General features: G+C 35.4%; 1 protein-coding gene across 1 annotated transcript; it reads right to left on the reverse strand.

Annotated features, from left to right (window-relative positions):
• Positions 1-1,175: 1,175 nt before the first annotated feature.
• LOC120625881 lies at positions 1,176-2,558 on the reverse strand. Its single transcript, XM_039893133.1, has 3 exons — positions 2,495-2,558; positions 1,928-2,292; positions 1,176-1,357 (listed from the first exon to the last, which is right to left on the reverse strand). The coding sequence occupies exons 2-3, from the start codon at positions 2,117-2,119 to the stop codon at positions 1,217-1,219; spliced, it is 333 nt and encodes a 110-aa protein (XP_039749067.1). The 5' UTR covers positions 2,120-2,292; positions 2,495-2,558; the 3' UTR covers positions 1,176-1,216.
• Between the last annotated feature and the right edge of the window lie 22,852 nt (positions 2,559-25,410).

Here is a 25,410-nt window from a genome sequence, read left to right on the forward strand (position 1 = left end):
AAATACTATGCCACAATATATTCGGAGGACCTCCGTCATACTTATTAAATATTGCACGACTCATGATGCGAAGCATCAGAGAGTGCTTTACGATCGAAAAATTTTTTTCGCCTCATTTTGGCAGCTATTTTTATTATTATAGCCTTGTTAGTTCACGGAATCAAGATATTTGCATACTATTGTCGAGATAATTTAATGGAGATTAATTCCATACTTTTAAAAAATTGATTTACTGCAATAGAATTGGAAAAAAAACACCAAAATAGGTCAAAAAAATTTCCTGTCCGTCATGTGTGAAACCCGAAAACACTCTAACTTGTGAAAAAATCCATTATTTGAGTTAAATTAAAAAAAAAAAAATTCTAATCGACGATTGTAGGTCACTGAATGCGAATGATTAATTAATTCAGTGTAAATTAATTGCAATTAATAAAAAACGAAAACTGCAAGACTGTATATCTATATATATCCATGTAAAATTAACATGGATGGTGATATATCTATATCTATAGATATTATGTACATTTTATTCCACCAGGGGCGCTTGTGCAGTACCTTCCTAGTACAGCTGTTTTTTCGGCAACTAATTTTGAACGACTTATGTTTTTTTTTTTTCAATATTTGATAATTAAATGAGCATTATGAGTCGTGCACTTTTGGATTTTTTTTTGTGTTTACAGAATACTTAAATTAAGTTATTCTTTTTCCTGGGCAACATTGTACCTATCAATTTGTGTATAACTTCTTCTTCGTATATCTTAATATATAACTTCTTCTAATATGAGAATTTATGGCCCAAAGCAAAACCAAAACAGAAAAAAAACAAAAAAAATTTGCTAATTATTCTACATTGAAAGACAGTATAGGGAGCTAACCAATTTTACTTTTTAGATATTTATCGGAGTCTCATTTCAAATTGCTTCACTTTATGCGTCTTTGTTGGTCTATGTATGTCTTTGCATATTTTCAGCCATGTTTGATAAGTATCTACTTAAGTAATACTTATATCAGTCAATAAATAGTAAAAACAAAAATACTTTGCTTGAATAGCAAAAGTAAATTTCTAAGCTAGTTTCGAGAAATCACCAGCTGATTTCTCGAAACTAGCTAAGAAATTTACTTTAAAATAAAAGGCAAAAATACTTACATATACTTTATTAACCTACAATTAAAAGATTAAACTTATTATCTAGAGATCTCCTAACATTAAGCAAAATTAAACAAAAATTTGAATTTGGAAATTGATTTCTCCTCCTCTTTCGCTCTTCATTTTGATGTTCGCAAAGGTGGAACCAACACCTCCTGACGTCAAACTAGCTTTGGCTTTCGTTTTAGCCATGTCAAGCACCATAATTCCCTGTAAATAAATATATATAAGTGTCATAATATGTGCTATACTCGAAGTATATCTACGTCATGAATTAGGAGATCCAGGATTATCAGCACCTTAGCGAGTTTAGAAGCTAAAGCAGCAAGAGTTGGTTACATATTTTGACTGGCCATTAGACGATGGAGTACTGAAGTGGAGTCCCACCAGAAAATTCAGCTTTGTTATACAATGTCGACATACGATATAATCTCAGGGATATACTTGGCACAAGACTCTGGTATATGGAAATCCCTACAAAAGTTTTTAATTTTTCATCTGCACCGGTATTCTGCATCAATTGTTTCACCGGTGCAGGAAAAACATCGTGAGGAAACCTCCATGGTTTTCTCAAAGGCGTGTATAGTCTACCAATCCGCAATTGTCTAGCGTGGTGGACTACGTGGTGGACTACGGCCTAAACCCTTCTCATTCTAAAAGTAGACCCGAGCCCTGTAGTGGGCCAGTGATGGATTGATAATGATGATTATATAGATAGAGTATATACAGATTTATTATGCTACATAAAAAGTCATTTTAATATATGAACAATAATTTTACCTTGATAGTATGGTTGCCGTTGAAGAAAACATTCTTCGTCCTGACCTTCAATGGTATGGAAGACAACTTGACAGTATCTACATACGCTAGCTGGCCGTTCACTGTTGTACCAACTTGCAAACTATTACATGTACAAAAGTCTAACGCAAAAATAACTAATACTAAAAACATTACTTTGATTATTACTGCCATATTTGCGGAAGTTAGTTTGAATGCCGGTGAAAAAAGTAACTGCAAAGAGGATGTATTGACTTCTCAGATGGACTGTAACTGCTAAATACCACACGTCTTTATTCATTTTATGAGACGGAAGAAATTTATCTTATTGACAGAGATTGGTGACTCAAATGATACAGATATTGTATCTGAAACAAACAGTTTATCTGATATTGTCAATGTTTAATCATCGCCCATGTTAGTATTTACTTCAGTGATTGGGAACTCTATTATTTCAAGAATCTTGCAATCAATCAATAAATTTAAACATTTTGAACACGGTTTCTCATAAATTTCTCAGTTACTCCAAATAGTAAAAAGAAAAAAAAAGAATAATATTTTTCACTTTACCTCGTCGTCGGAACATTTTGACTCAAAGTTTCTCAGTTTTTGCAAAATCTCTCTTAGGACACAGGCTTATAATAGGTGGCATAACCACTGACCCACATAATATAAACAAAACACTAGTTATTAAATAGCTCTAAAAGTGTTTTAACATGTTAAATCTACATGAAAATTTATTCTTTAAATAAAGCTTATTATTGAAAACTATTTCTGCATCTTAGTTATAGTCGTAGAATTATTCAACTATAATTAAGTTTAATAAGGCAATTAAGGTGGTAGACTAAAATTAAAAAGTTTGCTGATTCAAATAACGGAGGTTACGTGTAAAATGTGGTAAAGGGAAATAACTTATACTCTTTAAAAACAAACTTTTATTCAAGACGACTTTAATACTTTGGTAATCTTACATGAAAACTATAATATATTCAACTAATCAGTCCCTAAAGTAAGAATTGCGTCACCAATATTGATTTAGATATGAGTAATTTACGCATATCTCAAAGTTCAACGATTTAGATTATCTGTAGCACTTGAGATTTATTTGCATATCACCTTCGAGAAGTTTTTCTTAGTAATATCTGCTGATTAGAATATCTCATCTTGTATTAGATCATTGTTTTTAATGTGGATGATAGAATACCACTTCAATAAGTTAAGGAAATGTTAATGCATCCTAGAAGTATGCGTCTGTTAAGAAAAAAATCAGATCAACAGTTGTAGATTTATGTACTTGGAAGACTAAACTCTGCTATGCCATGTTTATCATCATCCTAGGGTTTAGACCGTAAATGGAAAACTCTCAGGCATACAGTTTTCCTGTCCATGTTTTCCTTCCCCGTTAAAATTTTGAAAGTGAATCTGTAGTCCTAACCACTGGTATATCTTTACTTCCACTGGTGATATGAATTGGTTAAATCAAAAACGTACGAAAAGTTAGAGGTGCGTGCCGCGGATTGAACGCGCCTAGCCCTAACCAGGTTATCTCTTCGATTATATTTAATAGATAGTCTAGGGATTCAGGGCCTTCCAAAAATGGACAAGCGCTCACCGTCGTAGTACCGTCAGAAATGTTTAATGCATTCAGTTGAATTTTGAGACGAGTAATAAGTTCAGCTACTGCCGGTTTGAAAAAGTAGAATGAACATCAGAAATATGTATGCAACGAAATTCGGAAATGTAGCTTCGTTAGTAAAGAGCACGGTTTGTGTTTGCACGGGATGAAATTGGAAAGTTTCCTCAGCAATGTTCCAACTGTCATATGTCAGTCAATGGTAGCTTTTTAACCAACTTCAAAAATGGACGGTCATAGTTAATGGGTTGGGATGATAGACAATCATCAGCATCAATCCATTAACGCCACGGGTTGGAATAAGAAGTGTTGAGACTTGTACTCCACCACGCTGTCCGGTTGGTAGTCTTCACACGCCCCTGAGTATATATTGGAGGACTCTCAGGCATGATGCAGGCACCGTTAAAGCATGTGATATTTAATTGTTTAAATTATACGCACACAACTCCTAAAAGTTTGAGGTGCGTTTAAAAAGCTGGAGTTCAAGACCATCATCATCACATCAACCCATTACCGGTCCACTACAGCTCACAAGTCTCCTCCCACAATGAGAAGGCCGTAGTCCACTACGCTGGCCCAGTGCGGATTGGTGAACTCCACACACCTTTGAGAACATTATCCTTGAACCTTCAGGCATGCAGGTTTACTCATGATGTTCATCGTAATAGGGGGACCGTTCTGAACTCCTACGGTGAAGGAGTTCAGAACGGTCCCCCCGAAATGCAAGTCAAAGCCTTCCCACTAAGCTATCATCATATGTTGTAATCCGAATATTAAAGTATGTATTTTTAATTGTACGTTTCGGTTTGATGTCCTGAATATTGATTGTTGTTGTCTGTTCATTTGGGTTTTCAAAAAATCCCGTTTATCTTCCCAAAAAATACTTGGAAGATTATTGAAGAAACAATGACTATGTTTTCCTTAATTCTGTGTTCCAGTAATATTTATCTTATTATCATCACTTTTAAGTCTGAATGTTTTAATGTGTTAGTGTTAGAAATATTCGTTTAATGCATATCGAATGTGCCTACTTATTATATCTGCGGAAGTATAAATCTACACAAATAAGTATTCTGGAACGTATAACATAGGGTTCACCTAACAAAGTTCCCTCAATTCAATAAGGCTGGCATTCCTGCCGCTTTATCAAAAGTAATGTGCGTACATCAACTTCAGAATGGGTGGTCGTGAAAACTTGGAAACTCCTTACGTTCTTAAATTAACCTCTTATGTTAAATGAACTGGATGGAGTTATTTGTCAATGTTGAGCTTAATATTCTACTAATGGCGGGGTTCAAAGTTTTTCTTGCAATAAAAGGATTACATATCCAAATGCATCTCTCTTTGTCAACCTGTTACAAACAGAAATACATTTTGAATATTTTATTTTGTAACAAGTTAGCGCTCGTTTGCTTATTTGAGACATGGCATTTCCTTTTCTTCTTCAGGAGTTCAAAGCTTGTCGTGATCTAGCTCTTACATTTATTTGTATTGTGTGTATCAGATAATATACCTATATTTTTAATAGTAATAATTCCTGGACCAAGTAGCTGAATAAGTAAAAATCCATCGCCTACCAAATTGCGCTAAACTTCGCAGAGCTTTCTACGAATATATAAATAAATATACTAAATATACTAAGACATTACACACAACGCTATCTTCACAATGAGATAATTTGATTCTAAATTACGAAACATTCTAAAAAAAAAAAGCTTTACTTTTATAAACACAAGATTGAACACATACATATTTTTGTCTTTACATTTTTGGTAATGATGAATGTCAGTATCTGATTTTTAATTCAATAGCAAAGTCTCAAACATTAATTATTAACGAAGAGAAATTGTAAATTATAAAAAGTTTATGTAGCTGTTTGTTTTTTATTTCAACATTTGAAACAAGGAAAAAAATAAATAAAAAGGAAACAATACTCCGCAAAACTTTTCCTCTGCGATTATACCTTTGCAAAGACTCAAGAAAACGTTGAGTCCAAGTAGGCTTAGATGAATTATAGCGATATGATATAAATAAGGATTTAGGGCATCAGAATAAATTCCCGGGGCCGCCAGCGAAGGCTCACCGTATTATTTTACGTGCAATTTGTTTGTTTTTATTGCCCCGGGTCGGGCTGGCTGCATTAATATTACAGAGGTGGAGTGGAATTCAATATTTTTGGCCAGGGGTACATTTTTTGTCCGTTTGCTTAAGGTGTTTACGATTACGAGAAGAGGTGGGAAAATAGTGAATTCTTATTTGTTTTTTATACAAAGTTTCGTTCACAGTAGCAAACTGGACAGAAATAGAATAGAGTGAAGTAGAGTTGCACGAAAACGAGTAGTATAAAGTTACACCGCTCTTATCTATTTTATACTGAATCAATAAAGTACAATAAACGTATTGATATATGATAGATCTATCCGAAGTTAGGAAACGAAATTCTTAGGTGATACGTAAAAAAAATTATATAAGTGAATTGAGAAAATCTACCGTCAAAACATGTTATGTGACGGTAGAGTTTTTGTGGAAGATTTCGTCAATGGCAGGTTTATTTCTACACTTTGGGGCTAGATGGCGATGTGTGTATTGTCATAGTATATTTATTTATATATAAAAAAATAGTTATGCCGCCAAGCAGCATGGTTGTGTTCCGTTATAAAGGGTTGCCGCTGTAGTTACAGGCACACGCATCTTAACACTTACACCCCAGGTTAATGGACATAGGGCCGCACTGTGTAGAACGTTCATTTCATGCCTCTGTTTAAAGGCTATAGCTATCCACATTTGGCCATCTGACTAACTCCGTTAATTATTTGTCAAACGCTGTAATAAACGCGCAAGAAGAATGTGGGCAAAAGCTAGTGAGATTACATGAGAGAGGCAAACCTGGCACAGATCTATTTCTAACTTGTATGAGCAAGTGCACTTACAACTTAACAATGCCTTATCGAGCTTTAAATATGACAATTCATTGTACTATAGCGTAAAAGGGGGTTATATAAAAAATTTAAGTTAGGGTGCATTCACATCAATAGATTTTTTTGGTCAACTTGACGGTGTGCAGATTAGCGAAAACAAGCAACTTTATAGCAGCTTTATATCAATCAGCGTACATTTAGGACTCTTTGACTGATTCAATCCCGCTCCATATTTGCTCAAAACGAGGCACGCTGCTCAAATTACTCTGTCCCTCTTTCTCTCTCGCTGATCAATTCCATTCTATTCCGCTTGTTGCTACATGAGGTTGTACTGCATTAATTTAAACGTCGCAAAACCTAAATATATTTATATATCTAGGTACTATTCGATCCCATTCCCTCTTCACCATTCTACCATCGTACTGCAAGACACCGAGCGGTTATTTAATTACCTTAAAAACACACACGAAGCAATTTGAAACTTCTTTTCTTATTCGCATGGCTGGATTTCGAATGCCCTTCCGAGTTTTGTGTCTCCTAATTCTTATAGTGTGGGTATCTTAAAACAAGAGTAAATAGGCCTCTTATAGGCAAGTGAGATTGTGGTCAAGCGCTAGTCTATTAAAGTCAAAAAAATATCAATTTCACTATGACAATTCTAGACTTTATTTTTTAAGTACTAGTTAATATATACATTATGTTTTTATATAATTTATTTTTTTACTTTCAGCTTTGCGTGACCTTTACAAGTCTATAAAATATTCTCATTTCTATTTAAACTGCTGAAAGATTTATCTTTGGGTGTCTTTTTTTGTGTAACTCTGTAATTTTTTCGCAATTTCGGTGTAAAAATTATAAAATTAAACAATAAAAAAAAAAATTGTAGCAGTTTAAACTTGCCCCTAAGCTTCCCCTCTGTTAGGGCAAAGTTCCGCATAATTAAATAGTGATTAGGGTGAGAAAGGGGTATAACACTGGCGTTTTTGTTTACTTTCAGCTATGTTTCCAATAGTTTTAACAAAATGTTCTAAGAGTAAAAAGTGTGTTCATATTAAAAATATATATTAAAATTATTGCATTTCAAAGCGGCAAATTGTAGATAAATATTTTTTTTATTACCTCTGTTTATTATATACAAAATGTAATTTTAGTAACAGTTCATTTTAGAAAACAATACTTTTTACCGCTTTTTACCATATTATTATTTCACAACGTCATTGTACCGTTAAAGTAAGGTACTGACGGTACGACAATTGTTCATTTTTAAACTTGTTATGAGATATCATATTCAAAATAAAAATAAAATTAATAACATAGGAAAAAGGCGGCATTATCAATTTTTGCGACTAATAAATTTAAAAAAAAAATTACACATAATTTTCCATGTTTTCTGAGGAGCTATCTTTATAATGAGATAAACAAAAGACTCAATATTGATAAGTTAAACAAACATAATTGTAAAACTCGACTATATGACTGGTTAAGTGGGCTAAACTACGATGAGAATGAAAGCATTATTCAGATACTGAAATGATTCACATATGCCTTACACACACACATACCCACACACAGCCATACACACACCCATACACACATACAAAACACACACACACACACACACACACAAACACACACACACACACACACACACACACACACACACGCACTCCACACACACATACACGCATGAAAAACTATAAACTACATTTTATAAGACATTACAATTTAATAAAATTATTACTATTCATTCTAATAAATCTAAAATCTTTGCATGATTAAAATCTTCTGTTAAAATAAAGAAATTCATTATTTAAAATATTGAACACAAAGTTACTCTTACTTAAATTTAAATATTACCGAATAACTGTGATTATAACATTACTTAAACTATATTATATTCATCCTTGTATACTTTATCCTGGGCCTGGTGGCTTGAGATACAGGTTCTACCTAGTTCAAGCACCAGTCCCCACATTATAAATTCCGTTTGTAACCGTTTCGGCTTTTGTTGTTGTTCTTTTTATTCGTTTTTATTGATTCTCTTTGAAAATTGTTAGTTCATAAGCGAAATTAGCATGTAGTGTTTACCTTTAAATGGTTTTGCATACTCTGTGTAATGTTTACATGATAAGTAATATTATTTTTATTTATGTAAAATCGCTGGTAGACCCAATAAATAAATAAATGTGTAACAAAATAGCCCGTAAGCAACATTATATTGTACTCATACTTATAAGTTATGTGGAGAAATAAATAAATCATTCATTCAAATCATTCAATACTCTTCTTTCTCTATCATCATCATATAAACCCATTTCCCATTACAGGGTGCGGGTCTCCTCCCAAAATGAAAAGAGTTGACAATAGGCTGTAACACGCTTTCCAAGTGCGGATTGGTAGACTTAACACCAATTTACATTATTAATTATAATAAAATATAACAGTAGTTGCAGTCTATATTAAGTTTAATATCAATTTATTTGCTATTACTATCAATTGATTGCAGGTGTACTGATATGGCAAAGATACTGCTTGTCTTTAATAAAAATTCATGAGCACATTAAGCCAATATGTATAATCCCTGCACTGAATGGTGGCAGGCCGCGTCTTCTCGCTAACCGACGCTAAGCCGAATTAATTACAACAAGATCAGTCTGATGCCGAGTTGACAGACGACATGATACCTGTGTGTACAACTACTATTTATATATTACTGTAAGTCCTGGCATTGAAAATTCAAAATACATTTATTTCAAGTAGGCCTAATTAATAAGCACTTATGAAACGTCAAGTCTGTTTGTAGTGACTCTACCACCGGTTCGGAAGGCAGATTTCACAGAGAAGAGCTGGCAAGAAACTCAGCAGATTGCCCGTTTCCAACATCATTTTAAAGTTTAAAAACTTTAGAATTTTTCTGTTTTGTGAGAGATGAGAGCAGAGTGGCCTGCTTCCCAGCAGCCTTGTCGTTTAGGAATTCATCAATCGTGTAGTAACCACAATTTATTAAATGTGTTTTAATAAATTGTTTAAACTTAGGTAAAGGTAGATCTAATATTACCTATCCCCACAAAGGATTTATGTACTTTTCTCAGACGATATGCAGATATCACTATTTTATGTCCGTTTCTAGTTAGTCAACTGTTTATATCGACTTTTTGTTTATAATTACTTATGTTTTGTTTAATAAAGATAATATTGTAATAAATATATTGCGAGGCTACTGTAAGTATTGAAACACGAAAGTCTGTAAGTGTAATACAATTTCGCAACATATTGACGGCCGATTGGCATTGTTTTGAGAATCGGTTAAGCAGTTTCTGCGTGTAAGCGTAACATACAAACTTACATTGACATTTATAATATTAGTAGAGATAGGGATAAGGATACGGATTATATCGCAATTTAAATTTTTAATGTAAAATTAAAATTGAATTACCATGTCAGAAAATTTAAGTTACGCACACATGAGAAATTAAGCATTAACATAGATATTTTATGATACCCATAGCAGCTAAGGTATTTTGCGATGGTATAAAACGTTTTGTCACACAGCCATAGAAAGAGTTTCCTTTTAAAGGCTTGCAAGAGAAGGGAGGGATGTGTACGGAAGTTTAACTCCAATAAACAATGTTAATTAAAAAAAAATTAAAAATATTTATTTCGTTTCCTACACCAAAATAATACATTGAAATTGGGGTCATCCTAGTAAGTTACTAGTGTTACTACTAGGACTTGTGGCAGGCGGCCCCGCTCTTCCATAACTTAATATACAAATTGAAATAAATAAGTAGATCAAAGTGTGTGTGTGTGCGTGTGTGTGTGTATGTGCGTAAGTGAGTGTATGTGTAAATGAATGTATGTATAAGTGTGTTATAAACGTGTGCTAATGTGTCTTTGCGTGACAATGTATGGGATGCATACGTACGTAATGTGTAAGTTATCTTCAAAGAAAATTAATAAAAGATATCCAATAATACACCCTCGAGTCAAATATCAAACAAATATCCATAAGTGTACCGTCGAAACAGCGATGGTACCAGAGGGGCCAATGAAGAGGCTAGCAGCGTAAGAGCCCTCGCGCTAAGTGCTTTACCTACGCCTATTATGACAATAGAACCAATATACGAGGACAAGTGCTTTGTTTACGGGTTCAGGAGGATGTTACTGTTAACCGACTTCAAAAATGGAGGAGACGGACGTTCTTACTCTGATTTAGGTATTTTAGTAACGATTTGCGATTTTAAACAGTGAAGAAAAATGTCGAAAAATACTGTCATTTAATAGAGGTATTTTTAACGTTACTCGTTACTCGAATGGTGAGGAAAAGCCGACCATTTATGACGACCTCCTTGGCGCTACAGTAAGCGCTGTGAATTTAAGTAAGAGGTCCCGAGTTCGATTCCCGGCAGGGGCTATTTGGGAATTTATAATTTTTGAATTTTCTCTGGTCTGGTCTGGTGGGAGGCTTTGGCCGTAGCTAGTTACCACCCGACAAAGACGTGCCGCTAAGCGATTTGGTGTTCCGGTGCGATTTCGCGTAAAAACCGATTAGGGGGTGTGACTACAATACTCCCTAACAGGTCAGCCCACTACCATCTTAGACTGCATCATCACTTACCACCAGGTGAGATTGCAGTCAAGAGCTCACTTGTAGTGGAGTAGAAAAAAAAACACCTGTTGTACCATTTCAAAAATAATAAAATCACGATCTATTTTTTTATGAGTGTCTTTAACCCAAAATAATCTAAATAATTGATTAATTTGAAAATAGGTTGACAAATGAAGGTATAATTCGAAAACGGGAATGGAGTAGCGAGCAAAGCTGATGAAAAGAGAGATCTCTTTTTGAACCCTCGATTCAAATATCAAACATCCATCAGGAAGTGTATCATCTAAACACGATGGTTCCATAGGGGGACAATGAAGAGTTCTTCAACTCGAGGGCTCTTGAATCGAGGGCCTTTGCCTCCGACTATAATGACAATCGACTCGACATTTCTACTAGCAAAATTCAGAAAAGAAGTGGGTTGGCAACATATTGCCTCAGAAATAAGACGCACGTTTGGAGTCTATGCAAATATTGGATACCGCCTGTTTCATCCGCGTTAATTATGGATTGCAACGAAATGTTATTAAAGCATTATAATTGTTAATATAATAAGCAATATTATGTTTTCAATAATAATACGAGCTCAAATCCCTTCACGCACCTCTAACTTTTCAAAGTTATGTGCGTTTTTAAAACAATTAAAAAACACTAGCTTCAACGGTCAAGGAAAACATCGTGAGGAAACCTGCATGCCTGAGAGTTTTACATAATGTTCTCAAAGTTGTAAGTCCACCAATCCGCACTGGGCCAGCGTGGTGGCCTACGGCCTTAACCCCTTCTCATTGTGGGAGAAGACCCGTGCTCTGTAGTTTTGGGTTGATATGATGAATAAGTAATATTTATACAGTACAAGGTAATTATGTTCGGACCATATTTATTATTTAAGACACGTGGATAAAGCATTTGCTTCTTCAAGCCTTATTATTTTAGGATGTATACTTGTGATAAATGAAATGATACAAAGCATTGAATAGATGCAGGTGTTACTTTGGGGAAATCCATGATATAATATATTAAGCTTAATTTGCTATACTCCGCGAAAAGCAGGAGAATCTGTATGGTGTAATTTATAATTTTTTCAATCCTTATACTGCATAACAAACAGATCTTCATCACAACTTAACAACACACTTAAAAATTGTTCATTGTAGTCAACATCCTGAGGATGCTCCGGTTTCGGAGCGAAACGTGCGTAGAGGGTACATTGCCGAAGATCTGTTTGGTGTGGAGTATAAGGATTGAAGAAATTATGAATTACACCATACGGATTCTCCTGCTTTTCGCGGAGTATACGGTAAACATATTCGTAAACTTAAAACTAAAGCTGCGAGGGTTCCAAAAGCGTCCTGGTCGTAGAAGAAGCCCACAAAAAACTTAGCCGGGTTTTTTATGATATCACCATCTCACATTGTCGTTTAAAAGTATTAGAAGAGCAACCTGGTTAGAGCAATAAATACACCTAAGCTTTTTATCGATTACGTAGCCATTTACTATAAAAGGCTCTGCTGCTGCTCTTATATATTAAATTACCATTTAATTTATAAGAGCAGATTATTCATGTGCCCGGCTTCACAACTAAAAGTTAAAAAAAAACAGTAAATTGCTTACTGACTCACTTTAAGATGAATTATTTATTAATAAACTTTTACCCGAAATATGAAACAAAGTCCTCAGTCGCATCTGTTCGTCCTGGTAGTTTAAACTTAACTACTAAAATTATTTTTATATTATCATGATATAAATACCAATACGCCACGTACATTGGAATAGAGAAACTGTTTACTTGGTGGTTATTTTTGGTAGAATCTGTCTTCCGATTCAGTGGAAGAGAGACTATAAAAGACAAATTTGACGTTTATTTTTAAGAGTTCATATTAGACCAATTTTATTATGTATTAATTTAGAATTTCATAAATTGTTTGTCAAAGGATACTTTTTCCTTCAAATCAATCATAATAATATAATCAAGAGATATGTAGCCGATCCTACTTGTTAATTTTTTTCAACTTAATGAAAACATCCTTTATGTACTATATATAATATAATTATGTGCACTTATAAAAAAAGAAAAGCCCGTAACTCATAAAAACGCGGATGACATCAGGTAAACGAGTAAATACCAGATAAGCATCTTGTTAGAGACAAAGGAAGTTGCCAACAAAAGCGGGCCGTATCGTTGTTTTTCATCCTGAAAAGAGCGCAAAGGCTCTGGTTTCCGTACAAGCTATAAGAAATAAGCGATTTATTTATGTTTATATACATAGTTTATTTTATATTAAAATATCTAACCTGCTCTTTCACTCAAAATCAAGGCAAAACCCAATAGTAAAGGACTATTCGAAACGCCGGCCAAGAAAAAAGTAAAGGACTATTCGAAGGCCGTTTCAAAACTCTATTATTTTCCACTGTATCGAGATTATTATGAGCTCAAGCCATATATGTACCAAGCCAACAGATAGAAAACCAAGTCATACACATATATCAAAGTTATATTTGCTTTTTTTTTTATTACCATACAAACTTTCATCAAGAACTCTCCACGTCACATAGCCGTAAGTTATCACGGGTTTCCTCCCGCAATGAGAAGGGTTTAGACCAAAGTCCACAACGATTTTGAGTACAATATGGAGAACCTGCAGACATGCAGGTTTTCCTTCACCGTTGATGCAAGTGATATTATAATTGCTTGAAACGCACATAACTTAGAAAAATTAGAGGCGCATGTTGGGATGCAAAAAGCTATTATAGAAAGCTTTTTATGAACTATATCCCCAGACGATTCATTGCCAGCCATTTTTTCATGTTTAGGACTTTAGAGCATATACATTTCATAGGGTTGCACACCGCCATTATCTAACTCCGGGCCGGTACTGTTTATTTTTAACAGAAAAATCAATACCTCATAGCTTCCTATCAAACAAATCTCCTATCAAATCCTCGCGTGACATCTGTGCCGCTGTGGTGAGTGCCTTAGTCTTATAAGTAAAAGATCTTGGGTTTTATCCCCGTTAGACCCAATTTCCATCCTGAAGATAGACCAAGAATTATTTCTATCCCGGAAAAGCGCTAAGGAACCGTTTCCGCAGGATGCTCAAATAGATACTTCGTTACTTATGTACCGCATAGCACAACCGATGTTGACTAGACAGTGAGCACTTTGCGCAGAGACGGCTCGCGTCAAAGAAAAAGATAGGTATACTTTTTAGCCAGGGAAATATACACGGTTTCCAATAATATTAACAAAGAAAAAAAAAAGTCGTGGCAGCTATTTTATAATAAAAAAAAGTATAGACCGCTCTACCCCGGTAGCTTGCGCCACTTTGCCCCGAAGTCTCCACGGTGTGCACGGATCTCAAGTCCACAATAGGTGGGACTGTCGCCGACAGTCGCTGCTCTTTACAACTTTAAACAATAATACTCCAACTGCAGGTTTAATTGAACTTCCGTATCTCGCTAACTTAGTTGATACTGTACAATTAATTGTACGGTTTTTTACTTGGGAAACGATTCATTGTGTCAAGTACTTTAAGATTTAAGGAATTAATGAGAACCTTTTTGTCATAATATAGTAAACAAACTCCAGATCTTGCAAAGAAAAGAAGCGTAGGGAAGCGCGTACAGTAATCGCAGCGGAGAATAAACCTGATGTAACGATAAGATTGTGACATTCCCGGAAAAGATTTCAGTCCTTTTTTCTACATTCTAGGATGTATTGATACCGTATAAATAAATATTAAAAAAAATGTAAGTAACAAAAGTACTCAGTTATCCTACTAATCCTGTTTCCTATTTTTTTTATATTATAAATGTGAAAGTTTGGATGTTTGTTACTCAATCACGCAAAAACGGCTGAACGTATTTAAATGAAATTTGACAAGCATGTAGCCTTCGCTATGGAATAGAAAATGAGCTTATTTTTATCCCAATTCCTTAAGCAGTTTCCGAAGGAAAATTGAAAGTTTTTTTGAGCTGCGCCGCGTCACCGTCAATGCACGTCAATGCACGTCAATGCACGTCAATGCACGTCACCTATGGAAAAAGACATGTACTTCGGTACATGTCTTTTTCCATAGGTGACGTGCATTCTATCAGTATAGACCGATCTGTCAAAAAGTTTCCGTGGGCGAATTAGAAATTGTTAACAAACGAAGCTTTTGACCCAATTCAGTCAGTCAGTCGACGCAGACGAAGTCGGGCAGAAAAAATTATAAATAATTTTTTTAATGGCTTTATTTGTTCATACCATGCCATGCCATCTCCAAGTTAAAGCGGTAGGATAAACGACAAATTGACTACCAAAGTAAGTCACTCAGTAATCGTCTCGGGTGAATGTTGGCTGACCGGGGTCAACGTTTCCTTGCTGTCACCGAAATTAACTACTATGAACTTTCCTATAACACTACTTGAAAGTAATAGTCCCTTGAAACCAGTAGTTACAAATGAAAGAATTGTATACATCATGACCTTTGGATGTTTGATCAGGCTGATCATGTAACACGAACAAAATGGCACTTAATAGTCCATTACTCACACCACTCTGTATTTTCACAGTAGAATTTTACAAAAAGTATTCCGCGAAAATAGCAAGCGAAAATATATTTATAGAAAAAGACAGAGTGCAAAAAATATCGTCACAAGTTCCGTACTAAGCCATTCCAACTTGCCAGAGTTGTCAATCTGATTGATATAGCTCCAGAGCTGGTGGAAAGTAAAAGGAGGTACTTGACGAAAATTTAAAAAAATAAACTCTTTCTTGCCTGGGACAATGAATTAACAAAGGATATGACTATTACACGAGCGTTATAACTATTATACAAATCTTATAACACTTCAGCCTTATTACACCTCGTGATAGTAATATACACAATCATTGGTCAGTTATTTAGAAGAAAAAAACGTATGCTCTTTTTATCAACTTTTGTATTATTATTTTTATGTATATAGACGAGCGGTTGACTGCAATGACACCTGATCGTAAGTGAATATGCAGCCTGCAGGTCGAGCGCGCTTGCCTAGAAGGGGCCTATTCACTCTTGATTTTAAGGTGCTCATAGTGCTCATACTCGGGAAATGGAAGCTGGACCTTCCAGCTCAATCTGGAATGCCCTTGCGTTCCTTGCAGATCCTTGGGGTACGAATCAGCAATCGCGTCCGGGTATTACGCGTCCAAAGTATATCAACCACGTTGAGATGCAGATCAAATTCAAATTAAAATTCAAAAATGTTTCATTCATGTAGACCTTATTGCAGGCACTTATAAAGCGTTCATACATTTAACATGTAACACTAACGTTAGAGATGGTGATAACTGCATTTGTTAACTTAAAACGATCTTTACGGTGCTTCGAGATATCTAATCTCGGTAAAAAGGTAAGAGGGGCACTAGATAAAACAGTTTTTGAGCACACTCTCCGAGATATATCTTAAAGAATACGAAAGGCAGGCAACCTTGCGACGATGCTCCAAACTGAAGTTTTTTATTGGCTAGGTCACCGATAAGCCTATTACACTATATCATACACACCTTTTACACCTTTTATCCGCCTACCCGCTACGACTCAGGATTCGTAAGCCCGTTTGCGTGTCACACAAAACTCACTATCATTCACAGTCAATTATAGACTTAATGTCGTTGATTTCGTTGATGCATCACCTTGTTGATCTAATTAGAGAAATTTTCAAATTGCCCCTGACAGGAATCGAACCCGGGACTTCGTACTTAAATTCACAACGCTCAACGTTGCGCAAGGCAGGTCGTCAAATACTTCCTCAATGTTTTCCACCAGCTCTTGTACGTAGAGTTGCCAATCTGACTGTTAAACAAAAAACAAGCGCGAACAATTGGAAAGCGAAAATAGCTATCGGATTTGTTTCGTCATTCCCTGATTTGTTAAACAAGTACGCGGGGATGTCGACGATCTACGTGAAAACTTTACGCCTAAGGGCTCCGAAATAAGAGGAATAGAGACGATAAATAAAATAGAACAATTTTCAGTACAAATGAAAGGAGTTTTTTTGCCTTAGCTTAGTAATTAACAGTAGGGTATTTACGAAACTTGTTATATGACTAAAGCAGTATTATGTTTAAGTCTTACTTGAACTGGTGCCGTTGGAATTCAAACCTATGCTCCCCAAATTAATCTGATTTTCACTCATCGTCATTAAAATCCTTACCGTTCTTTTGTTTGATAAAGTAGGATAACTAAGGTTACCTGGAAGAGTTGCCCGCTACGAAGCGGTAAAGCCGCCTTTTGTTCTGTCTGTGTTTTTTTAAATTCTTCTTCTGGATTTTTATTTGTGTGCAAATAAAGAGTATAAATAAATAAATAAGTAATTTTTTTTTGTATTTTTTTTAAATTGAACAATGGCCATTTTGCTTCTTACCGCTTTTAATAGTGGCAATATTAACTTATACCCATTAGATTGTATTTCACATCAATAATCCTTATAACTATCTTAAAAACTGCACAAAAATGAACATAGTTAAAAGTACTCCCGAAGAGACAGTCTAGTCTACAAGCAAAATATGTGTTTTAACAACATTTTTCTAACTTCGTTTTGGTTTATGGCGACTATTTTTATAATATGTCGCTTTTGATGCATTGAAAAGCAAGATGGCCTGAGAAAGATGGCTGTCAGCTTGAGCACTGTATTTTTTTCAAAATTGACATTTCCACCACGGACTAGCATCTGTTAGAATTTTACTGAATAACCTACCCAGCTTCCGACCCGATATGTGGGTATTGCTGACTGAGAAGTGGGCAGAAAACCCGTTGGAGCCGCCTTTTTTGTAGTAAAAGTATACAAACCAATCAGGCGTAGAGGGTACATTGCCAAACATCTGTTGGGTGGGAAGTATAATGATTAAAGAAAATAATAAATTACACCATACAGATTCTCCTGCTTTTCGCGGATTATAGCAAATTAAGCTTAATTTTCATAATATATCATGGATTTCCTTAAAGTAACGCATGCTTTTACCCAATATTTATGAATACATATATTTTCTTTCTTTTTCGCTGAACTTTTTATGACAAAAGTTTTGCCACTGCTGCGTGCGAGATTGGGGGACGCAACCCGGTAGCATGGTAACCACTAAACCACCGCGACAGTAATATAGCTGAACAAGTACAACTGTATTGATTCAGCTATAAACAAACCAACTCACGAGCTGTAAGAGGTGTGCAATAACTTTAAATTCCCGCCGATGTTCGCCGCTGTACAGCAAATGCCTTAAAGCCTTGACAAAGCTGCTGCCCTGACAGCATAATTACAACGATTTCGCAGTGACAGTAATAATGTTGCGCAAATGGTTACAGATGCGCCCCAAAGAGATTCACGTTGTAACAGACCGACAATTGAGATCGTTGTCTTTTTAAAACGTTCCGTCTGAATGTCTCCTTTTTTAACGAGTGCTCGCGCATTTTTTAATTAACGGTATTACATAAACGATAAAAAAGCTTTCGATGAATTGCAGTTGCGTGCATACAAGGGATGCACAGGGTATGCAGATGATATAAAATGAAGAAAATCTCCAGTAAGAGTTATGGGCCCCGATTTCTGACGTCATCCGGACGTGGATCCTTACCACGGTCACGGGGGCGTTCAGACTAAACAATGATTAGTCCAAAAGTCCACCAACAGTCAGATTAGCGTCGAACCGAGTCGAGGTCCGAGTCCTCGCAGGAGGCACCCTCAAAGATTTCATTTGGTAATTTGTTATAAAATAATATACAATTGCCTTTGAATGAATTTGCATTTACAAACAAACACACTTTCTCTTTTATTACATAAGTAAGGTTTCTTGACTGATAATAATTATTATAATGCTGTTTGTGTCATCTGTTACTAGTATAAAGTTTAAATATCTTTACTTTTTCAGGGTATTGGCTTGGTAATGTGCTCTAGTCATTTGTTTGGACACTTCCATTTGGAGCTCGAATACCTAATTAAAGATTTGCAAAATTGTTACAATTATTTCAAAACTTATTTAAATACGTGTAATCACAAGAGCACTGTAATAAAAATATACATCCTATTGAAATATGGACCTTTGCAAGTAAATCTGTACTGCAATCATAATTACTAGATGGCGCAAATATACTGATAAAAACCCCAGAGAGAGATGCTGATTCAAATCCCACAGGTTCTGACTTTTTCAAAGACTTTATAAAAAAAAAAAAAAAAACTAAGCTGCCAATTGACTTGATTTTTAGCAAAAAGTAAGTGGAAAGGACTTTTTATTCCAGGAAAACAAAAGATTTGTTCCCAGAGAAAAAGCTAGTTTAACATAAGGCATTAATATTTATATTTCGTTCGCGTTCTTTTGACACAAGAAAATGAAGTTATGCAATCATCATCATCATATTAAAGCATTACCGGTCATAATAAGGTCACGGGGTTCCTTCCACAATGAGAAGGGTTATGACCGTTGTCCACAACGCTAGCCCAGTGTTGATTGGTGGACTACACACGCTTTAGAGAACATTATGGAGAACTCTCACGCATGCAGGTTTCCTTCACCGCTCAAGCAAGTGATATTTTGATTGCGTGCTAGGATTTGAAGTCGGCTCTTCGAAAGTGAAGCGGAAGTCCTAACCACTAGGCTATCACCGCTTTGCACCGCTCAAAGTTCTGTATTATATACTCTTATATTATGAATGTATTTTATACAAAACTTCGAACACGAGTCTTAAAGTTGAATTCGCATTGAAAAGGATTGTAACATAAGATCCTCTGGAAGTTAGAAAGTCTGGAAAGCGAAGTGTCTCAGCATAAGTTGAGTCGTCTCATTTATTATAAAAGTCATTACACTACTGAGAGAAAGACGTTTAGAGTACACCTTTAGAATTCAATATTTTGTTGCTCGCACTGAAAAATGGATGACACTTCAGTCTGCCTTTTGCAGTAGCCAAGTTTCATCTCTGGTATGGCTGCTCTAACTCTAGCCCTCAATGATGTCTGGAAAAAGGGACTTGACCATTGTTTCGGACTACGGCCCCTTCTAATTCTGAGAAGAGATCTGTGACCTGTAGTGGCCCGGTAATGGGTTGATACAGATGACAGTCAATTAATGTATGTAGGTAGGTACTACAGACACATGTTATACATCCCATGATGTTAAAACACACTTTAGAATGTTTATGCTAAATTTTGTTTTTTGCTTTGTACTTTTTTCAAGCATCAATAGAGCAAGGGGTTAATGTTATTTTGTAGAACAATACATTTGAGCGGGAGATTTAAATTGGCTATTTTATGTCCCGGGAAAAAGAATCCGATGCCGAAAGTTCTACGGACAGGTACTGTGTACCATTGCTGTAGTTTGTACTGTCATCTATACTTAAACTTATACGTTGATCATTTTTTTTCACTGTCAATATCACTTTTTTTTTAATGCTACAAGTTAGCCCTTGATAGCTATCTAAACTGGTGGTAAGATATTATGCAAGTGGCATGAGATGATCTAAACATATTAGGTATGTGGCAGGTATATATTATATAGATATAGGAAGTTGTTGGTAGGGAGTGTGTATTGTATCGCAGCGGCACGTCTTTTTAGCGGTAACCAGCCATGTCTGAAGCCACCTAGACCATACAATTAAAGTTATATATTCTCAAACTGCCCACGCCGGAGTTCGAATCCTTATGAGACCAACCGGTCTTTTAATTGGGAGGTCCGGCTCACCACTGCGCCAGGGCGGTAGTCGAAATAATATCCTTCTAATTTGGTCTTAACTGTACCCCCAGTACATGCTCAAGAAAGTTACAAATGTTATATTTTATCATTACCGTTTCTATTTAAGAGCCCACTCACTCCGATATGACCTCTATGTTTATGTGTGTTAAGGCCTATTCCCACTTGAGGTTGCATTATGAATATGATTCCCTTTCATACTTATTCAGTCGCATCCGTTATGCCGAGCATTTACTAATTAGATGTGGCGGGGTTGAGGAGACTATAATAGACCAAGAGCTTGTAGCATGATTCGAGGGGGAATGAATCCTTTAAAATGTTAACAAATTAGCGCAGTCTTTACTAATTTAACATCCATATAACAATTACATTTACACCATTATTATAAAAAACAATGTGGCCAAAATCCTATTGATTTTTTTCCTACTTTTTAAATGTAGGCAACACATAATTACCAGTTTATTTTATTTATTCATTCACACACCACAATACACTATAATATTATATATCATAGTTATTATAAGTATTCGTATTACATACATCACACTACGTACACATTCACACCAACTCATCCACATAACATAAATATATAATTATTTACACACAAAATTTAATTCACTAGCATACCCAGGCGAAAGCCGTAGTATGCGAAAATAAACTAGGTCGCACGGCCGGCAGCCCGCGCCGGCGCAGTGAAGTTCCCACCGCGATCGTCGCCTACGCGCCGGACGCTGGAGTACAGTCCAAACCTTCCGCGCGACTCGACTGTATGCGCATACTACCTATCATTAGACTTTTTATGTGCGCACCTTCTTTTATATTGTTATTTCTTGCTGTTCTCAATTTTTGCTGTGTAATGTGCTCTTGTTATATTTAAATATTATACTTCTGATTTTAAAGTCTTGGTGCGTGTTAATTCAATCAAACCTAACGCACCCCCCTAAATTTAATAAATTAAAAAATATTTTTTAAAGCCACTCTAAAAAGCTTTCTTCTTTTACACAAAACGTTTGTTATTTTTCTGAAATTTGGTATGAAAATATTTTTCTAGCAAATAGAAAAAAAAACAATAGGAGACCAATGAGCATGAACCGAGTTGTAAGAAGCAATCAAAATTACAGCTTATGACAAACTGTCGAAACTGTAATACAACAGAAGCACTTTCATCACATTTTTATCAGCGATCTATTGTACTGGAAGCTGGACGTCACGACTTAGTTAACTCGTGCACCATCTCCAAAAGTTTCTATGTCGATGTGGCGAAGAATTTCGTTATATGAGAAGTAGTAGACTAAAAACTAAATCTAACTAACTAATCTAACTAAATCATTACAATCAGAATAAAATCTACATAATAAAATAGTCGATACGTCGTGGCTCTGTGTTGAAATAATAAAATAAATAGCGTATCTCAAACCATATATAATATATACCAGGCAATACCTTCCGGGGTCTCGTGCTATCATAACCACTTTGGCAGAGATTACAATCGGTTTGAAGTTCTTTGCTCATAGTTCTAAAATTAATAGAAAATAATCAAATTTAAAATCCCCGCCTGAGAGACCCACCAGGCAGAGCGTTTAACTGCTTCCACCAGGCATGCCATGGATTAATGATTTAATGTATATGCGGACCTCAATTGTGACATTTTAGATATTATATGGTTATTGGTAGATAATTTTTTTATACAAATGATTTTATACAAATAAGCAAGCATTCCAAGCAGACAGACTTTTTGTTTCAAAAGTGCATAAAGGTTGATTTGAAAAAATATCTCCATAAATCAGCCGCTCGCTCCTCAGCTACACGAGAAGGATTGTGCGCCGTCTTGTTTTGCCCGAGTAGCACGGGGTGTTCATTAAAACATATTGCCGCGCATGTCGCTGCCTTTTGTTAGTAAGTTTTAATGATTTTATATACACTATCTGTATTAGTGCAGTATTACTCCATACTATGGTTTCGAGATTTGAGATTTAGCACATGCTTGTTGCTGGCTTTATTATTAACAAGCCTTTTTATGTACTTCGCAGATCAACAGTTAAAAACATGAAGGATGTTTAGGTGCTTATATTATTTCAGCTCACACTTCGTAATTACATTATGTTCTTTTATATGATATGCAAATTGTTTTTTTTTTTAAGAAAATATCCAAGAACGTAAGTCCGTCACATCTATTGACTGCATTTATACACGTGGTGGAGAATGGCTAGTTTCATTTTTATTGGATGTTTTTCGTACGTTTATGTTTTGTCACGATCTGTTTTGTGTGCTAAATAAAAAAAAAGTAAAGTGTGGGTGTTCATAATAATTGCCTAAAGACGCCATTTAACTATCAAGAAATTCAAAACGGAGTTCCAAAGACCTCTCCTGATCTCCATAATAGAATGAAATAGAATTGAATATCTTTATTTGCAAAATACACGTTTTAAAGTTGTTACATATTAAAGCAAGTCACATTAAAATATATGGCGGTTTCCACGATATCCTACTAGATGGCACCACAAAGATTCTGCATCGCGCCCGCGATGTGTTGACAAATAATGACCATATAATATATAACTTCCAAAGAGGTGGGACCTCGGTCCCCGAGCACGCTCGCTCACTTCTCAAATGTCCCTAAAGTATTAATTGTAGGGGTCCCTAAATTTCTCCAGGTTACCTTCAAAAGAACTTGACCAGATAAAAATGGGGCAACACGGGAAGCCGTTTCAAACAAAAAAAAAATTTCATATCTGTTTATATACGACAGAGCTCTAAGGTACGAAACATACAACCGAATTGTAACCTCTCCTTTTTGTAAATCTGTTAAAAATAGAAAGCAAATTACGTTTACCCCATATCGCATTCGTACACGGAGATGTTCAGTTTGTATTAAACGTAAGCTTATAGAAAAGTCCTATTATAGCATAAAGTATAAATGACAATGTGAGATGGTGATCACAAAAAAAACACCCGGCTAAGTTTGTTGTGGGCTTCTTCTTAGACCAAGACGCGTTTGGAACGGTTGTAGCTTTAGTTTTAAGTTTACGAATATGGTTATCGCTATCAACTCACTACCGTGTAATTCTCATGTAATGTAAGCATCAAAAGTGCCACCTATGGGCCTTCTTGAATAAAGATATATTTGACTTTGACTTACAAATTTGTCTCGTATAAGAAATATAAAATATTATACCTTCAGTTGTGCTTTATTTACATAGTCAAATGAGCAAGGCGGCAAAAGCGCTAACGCTGGGAATCCTACTAAAATTTCTAATCGTTTTGAATCCATTCCTATATCGAGTGAATTAGGTATGCAAATTCCTTCCCCGAACATGATTCATTTGTAAACATAAGTAAACATCATGTATATGTGTTGTCAGTGGCGTGCATTGGGTTTCTTACCAGGGTATGCATACACCAGGAAAATTGCTTAAAATGGCACAAATTCTTCTCCTAATCGAGTTATATATCAATGTTAGGGTAGGCAGTGCTTTTGTGCATGGATGCACGCCACTGTGTGTTGTAGTACTGTAATAATAAAGTTTTTATAAGAACTTACGGTTTGAGCTCTAATCCGGGTTGTGTGAAAAATTGTTAGGATCGATGTTTTTCCTGGAAGCGATGATAGCCTAGTGAGTAAGGCTTCGGCTTCCCTTTCGAGAGGTCCGAGTTCAGTCTGACCCACGCTCTTTTTTGGAGCTATGTGCGTTTTTAGTTTAAGCAATTAAATATCACTTGCTTTAAGGGTGAACGAAAACATCTACTATGTTCTCAGGGTGGTGTGGTGTCCACCAATCCGCACTTGGCCAGCGTAGTGTACTGCAGCCTGAACCCTTCTCCCTACGTTCTGTAGTGGGCCGGTAATGGGTGATGATGACTTACTAAAAATGACTTAAAAATTCTAAATTCAAATTCAAAATTCATTTATTTCAAGTAGGCAGTTAAACAATAGTATTCGATCGCAAACATAACTGTTTACCTATTAGTCCGGATTGATCTCTTAAACATACTGTGTGAAAAAGGGCTGTTGTACAATAATTTGCCTGAGATAATCGTTAACACTAAAAGTTTACCAATATTTAGAATACTTTTTATTGAACATATACAAGATACCGTTCAGTTAAGTTAATGTGTCCTCTTCCTTATATAACGATTTTAGGCTGCAAATTAAGTGGCTAGGTGTCTGACGTTTAATACGACAGGAGACACGTCACTTCAAATAAATCAATCTTGAAATGCCTTCCTATGCACTCAAAATAGTATTAAAAAAAAAACAAATAATCATGCGTCACATATCATTTTATTGGACAAAATTGCTGTAGTTCCATCTTGTAGTACAGAAATATATGCGTATACATTACTCTATTATAGCTATTTTTATTCAATAATAAAAAAAAAAACAAAAAGCAGGCCTTGTCGCTTGAAGAAAATAAATCTCCTACAGACAACGTTAAGTACTTAAATTTAAAGCAACGTTGTAATTTTTTTTTTTATTTTGAAGCGAATGTTATCGCTCGCTTACTTTTTCTTTAACCACCCGCAAATATATTTTCTTTCAAATAATATGGTAAATTTCGAAGGCACTTTAAGTTTTTGTGTTTACTAATTTAAAATATAAATGTATTCTCGGTGTAAGTGAACTATTGTGTT

This window comes from Pararge aegeria, chromosome 8, assembly GCF_905163445.1.
Source record: "Pararge aegeria chromosome 8, ilParAegt1.1, whole genome shotgun sequence".
NCBI lineage: Eukaryota > Metazoa > Arthropoda > Insecta > Lepidoptera > Nymphalidae > Pararge > Pararge aegeria.